At 37.6% G+C, this 14731-nt stretch overlaps 1 protein-coding gene across 5 annotated transcripts in view; it reads left to right on the forward strand.

The window, feature by feature from the left end:
• The window catches only part of LOC126353886 (potassium voltage-gated channel subfamily H member 8), a 1477332-nt gene that overhangs the window by 1416584 nt on the left and 46017 nt on the right, over window positions 1–14731 (forward strand). For 4 of the 5 annotated variants that reach the window (XM_050003103.1, XM_050003121.1, XM_050003113.1 and 1 more), the window contains one exon: window positions 873–1033. In XM_050003103.1, the coding sequence (XP_049859060.1) occupies window positions 873–1033 (161 nt within the window). Of the gene's footprint in view, window positions 1–872; window positions 1034–1128; window positions 1159–14731 lie in introns of all 5 variants that reach the window. The other variant, XM_050003094.1, reaches the window with a different exon arrangement.

Consider the following 14731-nt stretch of genomic DNA (forward strand, 5'->3'; position numbering starts at 1 on the left):
GCAGATGAAACTATTCTATCTTGTTGACTTCATGTTCTTGCACAGATTTAATGTTGTCCAATGGATGCTTTATCCATTCTTTTTAAATAGCTGTCAACAAATGATTGATCCATCCAGTCAGGACTTTATTCACATACATGCAACATTTCAAATGCTGATCCAGCATCAGTGACAAACTCTCCAGCAGTTGTATGGACAAGCATATATATGGAGAATGCATGAAGTTCATCTTGTGCTCAAAAATTACTGACTCATCCCTCAAAGATTATTTTGTATTTTGGCGTACCTTCATATTCTATTTTTGAGCCTCAAACAATTTTTTTCACAATAACTTGCAGTTTCAACTGTGATCAATTACTTACTCATGAATTTTCTCTTTCTACATAGTGATGGGGCACAGTGGTAAGGCAAATGACATGTTCAGGACCGCAGCATTGCAAATCCCTGTCTGCTCATATAGATTTAGATGTTACATGGTTTCTCAAAACCACATAAGGCCAAAACCATGATGGTTCATTTGCAAAAGACATGAGCAATTTCATTCCCTATTCATCCTAAACTGAGTGTGTGCTCTATCTCTAAGGATCTAATTGTTCATGGTTCATTAAACATAAATTGTCCTCCATTTTACTTTCTTACACTCTACAAAGGTGGCACTTACATTACTACAATAGGGCACTGCATGATTAAAGAGAGAACTATAGAAATGAAGAATGAAAAATATGATTACTTTAATGATATCTGGATGCATTAAGATACTCAATGATATGAACTTCATGAATGTGTCCCATACAGATTTATGAGAAGTCAATAGACTGCCTTTTTTTTTCTTCCCTAACTTCAAATATAGAACTATTTTTTCGTTTATACAGCAAGAATCAGAAATAAATGGAGTTCCGTCAATGACTCTTCCATCTATAAGTGAGGATGATGAAAATATACCTGAAGAAGGAGAAACTTCACCATTATCTCCTCCCAATAGATCACCTCTTCATTCAAGCAGCAGTCCAAGACATACAAAATTCAATCCAAGGTAAGAATATTCACAGTAATACATTGCACTCATCTGAAAAATAAAATAATATTGTGTAATCATTATCATAATGAATTACTTCTTCATTTATGCAGCAGTCCACGGCATGCAAAGTTTAATCAGAGGTAAATTATAAATATATAGAAAATGTGTGTTGTTTAGCTTAGAAATAGTGATTAGTATTAGATAAAGCACATTATGTCTGTTCACATCATTTCATTAGTCTTTTATGAATATGAAGTTTTAATGTTTTTTTATAGAGGAAATATATGTGGTATGTTGATAGTGCATGTTAGATCAGTTACTAATTTGCATCATGCAATAGCATAGATAAAAATTGATTTCAGGAATTTATATGCACACTTTAAAATTTACAGTACAGACTCTGACTTAAATGGGTAAACAAAGCTTCAGTCACCTAAGAAAATGTAACTATTTCAATTTCTGAAACAATTTTCACAAGCAGAGGCACAAAGCACCATGAAAATGTAGTTTTCTATGTGGGAAAGGAAGAAATAAAGCATAGTGGGATAAGGTATTGTGGAGGAGAGAAGAATTATGGTATAGAAGTTACATCCCAGCTAAAACCAAAGAACTTAGAGGAATTACAATCCCCACCCCCCCTTCCCCACCACAAACACACATGTGTATGTCATCTTATATACTTCAAATGGAGAAAGGGCTGTAGCTCACTCAAAAACAAGTGACTTTTTATGTTACATTGAAAACAATCAATTTTTGACAATTTTTTTATCTATCTGATTTTGACTTTTTATGTTTTTACATATGTCTGTTACACACCACTCAAGAGTTAGCTACATTAGACTGGTTGCCTTTCCACATTCTTTTGCAAATGAATTAGAAATGTTACAACAATGTAGTTGTACCGATGCTGCAGGTCTCCTCAAAGAGAAGTTATCAGTTTCTCATACCAGTCAACAGTATGTTGCAGCAACTGTTCATTGTTGAGTGCATGAAGTGATCCTTGCTTTGATGGGTGTAAATAAAACCAAATTATATTTCTTACCATTATCATCACATAATGTTGGCCTCCTGACTGATTGCTGTTTCATTCCCTCCTTCAAGTGTCATTGGACAGACATTTTGGAGGGAAATAAAGTCAGCTTGCCACTTCTCTGGTTGGTGTCAGGCTTTAATAAGGGCTACTACTACTTCTTCAAACTTTCTTTGTTATCCGCGTGAGACTAAATAGACCCCATAAGAAACCTCTTCTGTACTGGCAATTGACATGGGAGCGTGGGGGTGGGGGTAGCATGTATCTTCTATGATTCTTAGACATGCTGACTGCTTGGCTGTAGAGACAAACGTGGTAAATGAAAATGTGTCCTTAAAACAACAAAACTCAAAACATAAAGTCAGAATGTTTATCAAAATAATGGAAATTATTTTGAAACAAAGCATTTTGTATTATAGAAAGACATTATTTGTACAATGTGACTAACATTTTTTCACAGAAAAAGAGGTTATGTGCTGTGTTATGTATAAATCTGAGAAACTGAGGGAACTAAGGTGAAAAAATCATAACACTCCACTGAAATTTTAGCTACGGCATGTTGTTGCAATGTTGTTAGTACAGCATTCTCAAGAGTAAGGAACACAAAGTCCTAAACAATTTTTCCATGTGCAACTTGTCTCAAGACAATATTGGAGAAAGTGATAAAAGCTTTCCTCCATCCGACAGTTGCTTTCTAAACACGAGCCTATTGGAGATGACTGTATTTGTCTTGCTCTGATCTTGGAATCGACTTACCCATCCAGTTATACCCAGATCTACAATGTAATGTGAATTGCAAACATAGTCCAACTAGGCATTTCTCATATTAACAAATCATGCTGTAAGTTATAAAAGAACAGACCGACTAGTGAATCCCCTGACCTTTCCATTTGAAGTCCAACTGCTACTTGGCAAGGGAACAAAAGTAATGACATACAAAAATCAATTCTCATTAAGCAGAACTGCCCAACATTGATGACAGTAATGTACTATACATTGTCAGCATTTTGGATTATTGAACTTCCAAGAGGATGCTAAGTAAAGCAGATGGTAGATGTTGGTTCATTGGTAGCATCCTGAAAAAAATTCAATCATTCTGCAAAGGAAATTGGCTACAAATACTTGTGTAACCCATTCACAAATATTGTTAAAGTGTGTGAGACCCCTACTACCTACCAAAATTGGACTGAAAGGGGATATTGAATGCATAGAAAAAAAGGGTACCATCAATAATTACAGATTTTTTGACTCAGAGGCAAGCATCACAAAAATGGTGAAAACCCTGAAATGGCAGACATTTTATAGACAAGCACCAATTATCTCATTAAAGCCGAATTTTAAAGTTTCAAGAACTAGTATGAAGGGAGGAATCTTGAAGGAATCTAGAAATACAGCTTCATACATACAAAACAAGATTAAAATAACTACAGCACACATGTGGTTGTTATTATGGTTTCCAGTCCAGAGACTTGTTTGACGTAGCTCTCCATGCTACTCTATCCTGTGCAAGCCTCTTCTTCTCTGAATAACTACTGCAACCTACATCCTTCTGAATCTGCTTAGTGTATTCATCTTTTGGTCTCCCTTGACCAATTTTTACCCTCCATGCTTCCCTCCAATACTAAATTGGTCATCCCTCAATGCCTCAGAACATGTCCTGCCAACTGATGCCTCCTTCTCATCAAGCTGTGCCACAAATTCCTCTTCTCCTCCTCATTAGTAATGTGTTCTACCCATTAAATCTTCAGCATTCTTTTGTAGCACCACATTTTGAAAGTTCTACTCTCTTCTTGTCTGACCAAATTTGACATCCATGTTTCACTTCCGTACATGGAAGCCACAAATTCCTCTTGTCCTCCTCATTAGTAATGTGTTCTACCCATAAAATATTCAGCATTCTTTTGTAGCACCACATTTTGAAAGTTCTACTCTCTTCTTGTCTGACCAAATTTGACATCCATGTTTCACTTCCATACATGGCTACACTCTATAGAAATACTTTCAGAAAAGACTCCCTTACTCTTAATATGTACTCAATGTTAACAAATTTCTCTTCTTCAGATATGCTTTCCTTGCCATTGACAGTCTATATTTTATATACTCTCTATTTTGACCATTATCAGTTATTTTGCTCCCAAATATCAAAACTCATCTACTACTTTAAGTGTGTCATTTCCTAATTTAATTCCCTGAGCATCACCTGATTTAATTTGACTACATTCCATTATCTTCATTTCATTTTGTTGATGTTCATCTCATATCCCCCTTTCAAGACACTGCTGCCTTCACTGTTTCATCTCTCAAAGCTACTCATTTTTCTGCTATTGTTTTTGTTTCCCTGTTCTTGTCACTCATTCCATAATGCCCTCTCTGAAACTCTCTACAACCTCTGGTTCTTTCAGTCTATCCAGGTGCCACCTCCTTAAATTACAAAATTTTAGCAGTTTCTTCAGTTTTAATCTACACTTTGTAACCAATAAATTGTGGTCAGAGTCCTCATCTGCTCCTGGAAAGGTCTTACAATTTAAAACTTAGTTCTTAAATCTCTGTCTTACCATTATATAATCTATCTGAAACCTTCCAGTGTTTCCAAGCCTCTTCCATGTATACAACCTTCTTTCATGATTCTTGTACCAAGTGTTAGCTACAATTAAGTTACGTTCTGTGCAAAATTCTACCAGGCAGCTTCTTCTCCTCCTTTTCCTACTATCAAATTCCAGTTCCCAATGACTATTAATTTTCATCTCGCTTAACTATCTGAATAATTTCTTTTATTACATCACACATTTCTTCAATCTGTTCATCATCTGCAGAGCTAGTTTGCCTGTATACTTGTACTACTACGGCAAGTTTAGGCTTCGACTCTGTCTTGGATGCCATGATACATTCACTATGCTGTTTGTAGGAGCTTTCCTGTGAGCCTATTTTTAAAAAATTATTGAGCCTATTCCTGAATTATGCTTATTTGATTTTGTATTTATAACCCTGTATTTACCTGACCAGACATCTTGTTCCTCCTCTCTCCAAACTTCACTAATTTCCACTATATCTAACTTTAACCAATCTATTTCCCTTTTTAAATTTTCTAACACATCTGCCCGATTAAGGGATCTGACATTCCACACTCCAATCCGAAAAACATTAGTTTTGTTTCTCCTGATTACAACATGCCCCTGAGTGATTCCCACCTGGAGATCTGAATGGGGGACTATTTTACCTCTGGACGCCATCGTCAATTAACTATGCGGTTAAGCTGCATGCCCTTTGGAAAAATTATTGCTGTAATTTCCCCTTGCTTTCAGCCATTCACAGTACCAGCACAGCAAAGCTGTTTTGGTCGATGTTATATGGCCAGGTCATCAGTCATTTAGGTTATTACCCTGCAACTACTGAAGAGGCTGCTGCCCTTCTTCAGGAACCACATGTTTGTCTGGCCTCTCAACAGATATCCCTCTGCCTACAGTACGGCTATCCGTATCGAACTTTAAGTAGTAAATTCTACATGTGCACCACAAATGAATGTAAAGGAAAGAAGCAGTGGGAAGTACCCTATGCCATGCCTTTTCAGAGTTTTGCAGAGTGAAGGTGTATATACAGATACAGGTTGCACTGAGAACCAAAGCTAATACGAGACAAGTGACACCAGGACTTCAATTTTTTTTTCAGTAGTCAGAGTGCAATTTAAAGTTAATTAACTGAATGTTCATGTTGACTTTGGATCTCCAAACTTCTGGTCTGCACTAAGGACATGTTGTTGAATGCAACATTGATATTATATAATAACTTGCTATGTGATATACATCGCCCTGTCTCCACAAACCACAACAAAATAGGAGTTTCTGATTGCCTATTTTGCTCTTTTGAATGGTGCAAAGGGGTGAATATGGCGATCTGTGTTAATGTGGTGAGCCCCAGTTCTATGGCGTTCTGTTGATCATGTTTACATCTACATCTGTACTCTGCAAATGACTGTGAGTTACATGGCAGAGAGTACTTTCCCATTCTACCACAAACTGTTAATCTCCAGAATGCATCAATTACTGAGACTCATCCTGGCACTACAGTCAACCTAGTGCATCCTGTGACTCATATGTTGCAACCAGAGAAGGATGCAGTTGGCAAGGAGGGTAGTAACTCAGATCACATTGATTACTCTGTTCATGTATGATTTAATAAATACATACCAGATCTTATTATCCTTTCTTTTCTTTTCATTTATTTCTTGAACTGCATTGAGGAAATGAAGGAAAACATTTGCTGCTTGACATACTATGATTTGTACTTGATGATTATTAATACAACAATTCTCTTAACTTGCACAGATTGTGCTGATCTACTGCACATTATTTGTAGCTATCAACAGCCAGTAAACGTGAGACCGATTTTTTACAGTACATAACAAACATACACTTTTTTGAGTCTCATAATTTCATTAAATGACTCTGTGTACTTATTTCTATTAAAAGAAAACTGAATTAGGAAGAACAAATGATATGTGTAATATGTGCAATATTTGCCTTTAATGATATTGGTGGTATAATGACTAATAGGCAGGCATGCTATTGTTCAGCCATTGTATTTATATTTAGCAGCATCTGAACTAAAATAATATTCTGCTTTGGCTCCCACTAACTTATGGGGTAGTTGTGACATTACCACCGTTGAAACTTCCTGGCAGATTAAAACTGTGCTGGACTGAGACTCAAACGTGGGAGCTGCAGAGTGAAAATCCTGTTCTGGAAACATCCCCCAGGCTGTGGGTAAGCCATGTCCCCACAATATCCTTTCTTCCAGAAGTGCTAGTTCTGAAAGGTTCGCAGAAGAGGTTCTGTGAAGTTTGGAAGGTAGGAAACAAGGTACTGGCAGAATTGAAGCTGGGAGGATGTGTCATGAGTCGTGCTTGAGTAGCTCAGTTGGAAGACCATTTGCCCAAGTTCGAGACTCAGCCCAGCACATAGTTTTAATCTGCTAGAAAGTTTCATATCAGTGCACACTCCATTGCAGAGTAAAAATCTCAATCTGGATTACCACCTTTGTTTTCAGTAGCAGATGTAGAAACATGGCACTATGTCATATCTTTTGCCTAGATCTTCTTTTTCACTAAATTTCTTATCTTTTAGGGAAAAATTGTTTACTTTTCAAAATACTTGCACACTCTTTGAAGTGTTGGAATGCCACTTATCTTTCTTTTTACACATTTTAAGACTTTTGGAAGCTAAAGTGTTCATTTCAAAAGTTTCTTCATTTGATGGTTTTTACATCTATCCATGAGATTAGTTCCCATTGTTTATATGAACTGCTATCCAATTTTTCATTATCACATATCCTCTTAATTGTGGTGCTGGTAGCTGTAGACATAGATAATACAAAACATACTTGTATGCTTTGCAACCTGGATGTGATTTATTCTTGCATGGCATTTCTTACTACAGTGCAGCTGCACTGAAAAACAACCGCACACTGCATTTCTTTGCTATTATAGTAACCTTCATGAATCTGCACATAAGTAAGGTTCCTTCTAAGTGACTATTATATTTGTAATAAAGTATGAATATTGTTTAAAACTCTATCTTAAATCATAATTCTGTAAGTTAGATGTAATTTAGAACATGTAGTTACATACATTAGTAGTTATTTACATTTATTGGTTCCCAATAATACAGTAAAAATGTGAACAATCTGTGGTTGTTGGCAGGCCTACAAGTCAACAGTCTTCAGCTGCAGAATAGCACATTGTTTTTTTAAACCCCGTGGAAGTGCATGTAAAGTAAAGTGAGAAATTCAAGCTAATATATTCATTTAGAGTTCAGTCACTTTTTGCACTAGCATGAGCTGATACAAAAGCCTCACTAAAATGAAAAATAATGTTCTGTATATCTGAAATTCAATGTAAGCTTGTTATGACATACAAATGTAATCACTGAGTTGACATACAGATGAAATCACTGAGTTGTTCAAAAGTTGAATGAACAAAAAGCAGGAATCCAGTAAAACATCAGGTATCTGACATTGGTGCATCCAGAAAAATATCATCTAAAAACAGGACCAACAAAGGCTGTAGAGAATCATTCACCACAACAGAAGTGCAACCCTACTGCAAGTTGCTCCAGATTTCAATGCCGGGCCATCAACAAGTGTGAGCGTGCAAGCCATTCAACAAAAAATCATTAAATATGGGTTTTCGGAGCTGAAGGCCCACTCATGCACCTTTGATGACTGCATAAGACAAAACTTTACACTTCACCTGGGCCTGTCAACACTGATATTGGACTATTGATGACTGGAGAGATGTTTTCTGGTCAGTCGAGTCTTGTTTCAAATTTATTGAGCAGATGGAGGTGTAAGGGTATGAAGACAACCTCATGAATCCATGGACCTTGCATGTCAGTTGGGAGCTGTTCAGGATGCTGGAGGCTCTTTAATGGTGTGGGGTGTGTAAGTTGGAGTGATGTGGGACTCCTGATATGTCTAGATACAACTCTCAGAGGTGACACACACGTAAGCATCCTGTCTCATCACCTGCATCCATTCATGTCCATTGCGCATTCCGATAGACTTGGACAGTTCCAGCAAGACAATGTGACACCCCACACATCCAGAATTGCTACAGATTGGCTCCCCACTCTCCTGCGCTTAAACACTTCCACTGGCCACAGAACTACCCAGACATGAACATTACTGAACATATATGGGCTGCCTTGCAACATGTTGTTCAGAAGACATCTTCACTCTCTCATACTCTTCCAGATTTACTGACAGCCGTGCAAGATTTATGTTGTAAATTCCCTCCAGTACTACTTCAGACATTAGTCAAGTCCATGGCATGTCATGTTGTGCCTCTTCTGCATGCTCGCAAGGGGCCCACACGATATTAGGCAGGTGTACCAGTTTATTCAGCTCTTCAGTGTAGAAGTTATGTTCTTCTGTCAGTAGTTTTAATATCTTTCCCTTCCTTTTTGAGATACATATGACTTTCTTGTAATATAGTAGGCAAATTTCATTGATGACATTTCATTTAAGGAAAATGGAAAATGCTCAAAGACATATTTATGCTAGAGAAAAAAACCATAAGCAATTATTAAATTTTGTGGGCAATTTTTAGAATTCATAAATTTCTTCAAGATCAAAATAATACAGATGCATTTCAATAAGGAACTTCTAACTTTTGTTTTGAGGGAGTTTCAAAACACATGTACAGTCAGTGGCCTATAGCGTTGTTGTGTTTGGCTATCATTGTATTTCAGTTGATGGGAATCCTATTAAAAAGGTGGCAAGATACAGCATCCAGAGTAATTAAAATGTTGCACTGATTGGTTAAAACATTTTAACTACAGGCCCAACAACCTTTCTATACAAACTTTCCTTTACTTGAAATTATAGTTTGTTCCACAATATAAATATAATTTTTTTCATATTCTGTTCATTCAAAGGGCCACCATAGAATTGTGTTGACAATTTGAAACTGTCCTAGCAGTCTAGCCTCAAATTAGAATATTACAAAAATCTGCTTCCAACATGAACAGGAAAAAATATTTCCCACAAAGTTCTTTTTCTCAACACTACAAAATAATTTGACATGTCTTCCTCATTCAGTTTCTGTTTTTCTTGTTACCAGTAATCAAGCTCAATGTGTCAGTCAGTATCTCGTATCTGTTCTGTAACTGATTCACTCACTCATTCACACACTGCATTCTGCAAATCCCATCATGAAGATGTCTCTTCAGGAATGTGGAATGAGTCAAGTTATACATTAATAGGCAGAAGCAGCTAAAGTGAATTACTTCTGTAATAAATACTAGTGAAAAATTCTTATTAATTCTAATATAAGCATACTGATTAGTAAGGCAATTACTTTTAAATTACTCTGTATATGTTTATGTCTGTTACAAGAAAAATCCATTCACTTCTGAAAAAGCTACTGCTCCTCCTCCTCTAATATTCAACTGCTGTTTTTAGTCATTAGGTCAAATGAAGAATTTAAGTAACTTGATGCAGAACACTATCAACTGTTTACATACTGGAAAATCCAAAACCTATTTAATATAAACATTAGAGTGATGTGGAATTTAAGCCCTGATTACAACTTTTCTGATAATTATAGAATTAGTGACTACTTTGTTGTTGTTGTTGTTTTTTAAAATAATCTGAGTATTTTCAACTTTCTGCATGACCCTATCAGTAACCTGTTACAGAATTTTCTACCAGATTTTAAACTCCATTCTGAACCACTGACTGGTTATCGATTTATCACAATATTCTTACTGCAGACTTCTGTAGAATTGTCTGGTTAATTCCAATAATGAATGAGGCTCTAACCTGCTAACTAGTCAATTACTTTTCTTCTTAAAGAGACAGGTGTCGTCCACTCGCACAAGTTTCAGTAATAACAGTCTGTGATGTTCTTAGATGTTCTGAGCTGCATGTGCACTACACTGAAGGAATCAGCATGTCTTCCTAGGCTAAAGGGGTGGGGTAACACACTGAACCTCCTTCATACTAGGGATTGGGTCTTGCAATTGTTCCCCATGAATAAGGAACTCCCAGTAAGTGCAATTCATAAGTTTGCATTGATTACATCCCTGTCCTATGTACACACCACCTGACATTACTACTGATTGAATGATTTAGTGAAGTCTTCGGACTGGTACACAGCATCGACTCTGTCATTGCTGATGCTACTGGAAAGAAGACCAAATTTGATCATTTAGAGGAAGCAAGATTGCCTACCGTATTTACCCGAATCTAAACCGCACTCGAATCTAAGCCGCACCTGCAAAACGAGATTCGAAGTGAAGGGAAAAAAAAAAATCCCGAATCTAAACTGCACCTGAAATTTGAGACTCGAAATTCAAGGGGAGAGAAAAGTTTTAGATCTCACCTCCAAATCGAAACAAAGTTGGTCCATTGTAACATGAGACACGATTTAGGTCAAATGGATGAAGATGCAGCTACAGCAGTTTGGTTTGAGTCGTAAGCTTAGCAGTTAAGCCTTACCAGGTAGCCATTGCTATACGTCAGGCGCTCCGTCCGTATTTACACAGGCGCCCTTCCTTTCTCAAATGCTTCGTCTGGTTTGAATCGATTGCTTATTTTACTTTGAACTGATAAGCGCCGTTCTCTTTGTTATAGGTTTTCACGTCACTCTAAGCTAAAAATGTATTATTGCACTGTGTCATGCATTGTCGCATTCTGATAATGAGTGTTTACGACCTGTCGCCGTTCGCGGTATACCTTGATTTTGTGCACGCTACCGCGGCTTACAATAAAAAAAAAGAGAGGGATTGTCTCACTAGCGAAACAATGGCAAGAGACTGCTATTTGTTGTTACTTACACTGCTGCTTTCTCTGATAATGATCAACAAGAACCAAATAGACTGCACATGATAGAGGATGTTCGGAACGAGAGTTTAGCGAAAATTTTTCTCCGTTTGAAAATCTTTGCACACGCCTCTTTAGTGCATTACATTCTGTACAGAAATTAGAGTCATCTTAGATTTAAAAATACAGTCAGTTGCCGTGCTTCATTTCTGGATGTATCACTATTCAGCATAAGAATAATACGAATATATATTCGTGCTTGCTGTTGTCTCACTCTACTTTCGTAATTTATCAGGCAGACAGGATTTAAATGAGATAGCAGCAAACACATAAGAATACAGGGCATATGATTCACGCTTCATAAAAGCTCCTAATAGCAACCATCTCTTGTCACAAGGGGGAAAAATTCAGAACGTAGAGTTGGCCGTATTGACATACATCCCAAACAGTCTTGCCAAAGAGATTTTTCGTAGCAGATTTTTTGCGATAACTTCAAATGCAGTGTGTGTTGTTGTTGTCTTGGATCCGTAGACCGATTTGATGCAGCTATCCACGTTTTTCTATCCAGCTCATTGCAGAGAAGCAACACTTACCAAATGAAAATAACTTGGAAATTAAACGCTGAAATTTAAAACAAAATTTTATTACGTTTGTAATACATCTCATACGAAATGTTTAAAATATCAGTCACGATTCTGAACCACTATCACTCGATTCTTCGTTCCTCATATCTTCATACAGAGCATCGTTCTCCGTACCATCAAGTGCTTTGGATATCGAACATTTTTTAAATGCTTGTTTCACAGTCTGATTTGGAACACACTTCCATGCATCATACATCCATTGGCACACTTGCGACAAACTTGCGCGTTTTACACGTCCTGTTGGTGTCAGTTGTGTGTCGCTTTTCGAAGGCCAGTCTATGTACAAGCGTTTGAGGTTGTCCTTTAACGGTTTATTCAAAAGATGTCAAGTGGTTGCAGAACTGACGTCATCTCGCCTGGATTACTGCGGCGTCCGTTTTGCTTTCCTCTAATTTTCGTTTTACTGCAGGTGTTGTATGGCCTTCGTACGCATCTAATACAAACAGACTGCGTATACCAAGTACAGCGCCAGGACGACGATTCCACACACGCTTAATCCATTCCTCCGAAAACCACCCAGTTTCGTTTGCTCGTACAATTGCAGTGTTTGGAAACACTTCCAAATTCGGTAAAGTCTTTCGCTTGAAAGCTATGAATAGGGGTAATTTATGTCCATGTGCTGTGCAAACAAGCATGGCGGACATCCGCTGTTTTTCACTGTAAGAGCACTTATGTCTGTCTTTCCTTTGGCGTCAAGCGTTTAATTTGACAGCATGTCAAAATATACGGGGTTTTGGTCAGCATTTCCTATGTGACCAAGAAGGTATTGCTTTTCTGTGAGCTGCCTAATTATGAAGCGCAGAAATTCCACAAGTTTTTCTTCATAACTTTTCGGCAGATTCTGTGCAACTGAAGTTCGCCTCCGAAGTGAAAAACCCCAGCCCTTCGTAAACAGATCAATCCTGCTGCGACTAGCCCTAAAATTTTTGCTCTCTAGCAATATCATGTGCCTTAATTTTTAAAATTTCGGCGTTCACAGGCAGGAATTTCTGACGCTGTTTCTTAAGATATTCATTTAAAATCACTTCTACTGCATGATACCGGCCACACTTTGGCCCACTAAATGCTTTCCTGCTACTTGAATATTCAAATAATATGTTTGTTTGCAGTCGTCATCGCCTGACGCTGCTCTCATCAATCCTGTTCATAGACCTGCAGCACGATTAGAACTTGGTTCTGCAAAAGAAATAACCCCCCTCTTGAATTTGGATTATAATGAAAGCGCTTCATTATGGTTCACTAACACCAACAAGCGCTTCACAGAATTCCACGAAGCAATAGGTACCGCTACGTGAAGTCTTAATGAGCCCCAGCTTATCAACTCGTGCAACAGTACTAAAACCTTGTGCATTGTTGGTATTTTTGTATAAAGAAATTAATTTGTATTGCTAGGAATATTTGAAAGGCTGCTATATTCGAAGATGAACAATACGGAATTTCTATTTACTTCGTTGTATAATATATGAAATGCAGTGGTTGAAACTCGGGGCGGAGAAAAAAGCTCGTCTTGTACCTTTTCTTTTTTAATTTATTTATCGACGCAGAGAATTTTGCACCAGTATTTGTCTTTTTGCCTGCAAAGCAGGCCTGTATAGAGCTACAAATATTCGACAGCAGAAGTTAGTTGTGGCGCTACCTACCAAAACTTTTCAGAACTACCGCTTACTTTGCACTCGGATTCTAAGCTGCAGATGGTTTTTGGATTACAAAAACCGGAAAAAAGTGTGGCTTAGATTCGAGTAAATACGGTAGTTATCAATTCATCACAATATTCTTACTGCACCCTCCTGTAGAAAAAATACCTTCCTCGCTAAACATTATCTTCCTTAGCTACAATGCCCCAGTAGATTAACCTTCAGGACAATACTAAGTGAAAGGTTGAAAAGTGTGCAAGCAATCCTACCTCCAGGTCAATATAGCGAGAGAATTTTTTTGTGCAGAATAGAAAGAACTGTTTTGTTGGTTAATTTATCTATGCTCTGATGTCATCTTACTCCATTATCCATTTGGATGTTTAAGAAATTCACATATGGATTCTCCAGTGTATGCCATTGGTCTCTTCTAGTACCTGTAAGTCATTTTCACATGTTTAGAATTTCACAGTATTAATCTTTATAATATAAAGTACTATAAACAATGTAGGAAAAGATAGATTGCTACTTACCAGAAAGTAGGCACATCAGGTTGCAGACAAGCACAATTAAAAGACATTTACATATAGCTTTTGGCCACACAGCCTTCTTCAGTAAAAGAGAGGTACACACTATTCACACAAACAACCAAGCACACACAAGACCACCATCTCCAGCACTCAGGCTGGAATGCAACATCACATGGGTTGCAAGTTGCAATCTGGATGGGGCAGGGAAGGGGAAGAGATGGTTTATGGCCAAGGAGAGAGAGACAAATAGTATGATGGAGTGTGCAGGGACTAAAATGTCAACAGGCTCAGTGTCAGGAGGTTTTCAGGTACAGAGGTGGGGAAAAAGTAGCAAAAGAGGAGAGGAGTGAGGAAAGATGTGCAGATGCATTGGCAGAGGGTTGCAAATAAATGGGGTGGGAGATGAGAATAGGGATAGAGGTGAGCAGAAACTGTTGGGTGGAGGGTGTGCGGACAGTAAGTTACCACAGGTTGATGTTGGGATTATTACAGGAGCAGAGGATGTGTTGTAAGGATAATTCCCATCTGTGCAGTTTAGAAAAGCTGGTGGTAGAAGGAAG

The sequence above is a fragment of the Schistocerca gregaria genome, chromosome 1 (genome assembly GCF_023897955.1).
Source record: "Schistocerca gregaria isolate iqSchGreg1 chromosome 1, iqSchGreg1.2, whole genome shotgun sequence".
Lineage (NCBI taxonomy): Eukaryota > Metazoa > Arthropoda > Insecta > Orthoptera > Acrididae > Schistocerca > Schistocerca gregaria.